Source organism: Cynoglossus semilaevis, chromosome 7, assembly GCF_000523025.1.
Source record: "Cynoglossus semilaevis isolate Cse_v1.0 chromosome 7, Cse_v1.0, whole genome shotgun sequence".
NCBI lineage: Eukaryota > Metazoa > Chordata > Actinopteri > Pleuronectiformes > Cynoglossidae > Cynoglossus > Cynoglossus semilaevis.
In genome coordinates, this window is record NC_024313.1 from 1,317,778 (window position 1) to 1,318,124 (window position 347).

The 347-nt window shown below is 58.2% G+C and overlaps 1 protein-coding gene across 1 annotated transcript in view; it reads left to right on the forward strand.

Annotated features, from left to right (window-relative positions):
* The window catches only part of armc2 (armadillo repeat containing 2), a 29,337-nt gene that overhangs the window by 18,092 nt on the left and 10,898 nt on the right, over positions 1-347 (forward strand). The window contains 1 exon segment of the mRNA XM_017033897.2: positions 1-68. This exon segment is cut by the window's left edge and continues 32 nt beyond it. Coding sequence (XP_016889386.1) covers positions 1-68 — 68 coding nt within the window.

Here is a 347-nt window from a genome sequence, read left to right on the forward strand (position 1 = left end):
ACCTGCTGCAGAGGCTGCGCACAGTGGAGGAGGCTCATTTCACCATAGCAGGACACATCCTGGTCCAGGTGGGAGGGGTCTTCATCATGTCATGTGCAGAGTGGACAGGGGGCTATAGGCCAACTTTAAGGGCAGTGTCTTCGGTGGAATTGAAACGTTTGTCTTGTTTAAGAGAGGGAGGTGGAAGGAATATTTCGAGGATCTCCTCAACCCCGCTGACACGCCTTCCGCGGAGGGAGCTGCGGCTGAGGACTCAGCAGCTGATCCTCCCAGCGCCTGCGCTGAGGTCACCGAGGCAGTCAAAAAGCTGCTCGGTGGAAAGGCGCCGGGGGTGGATGAGATCCGCC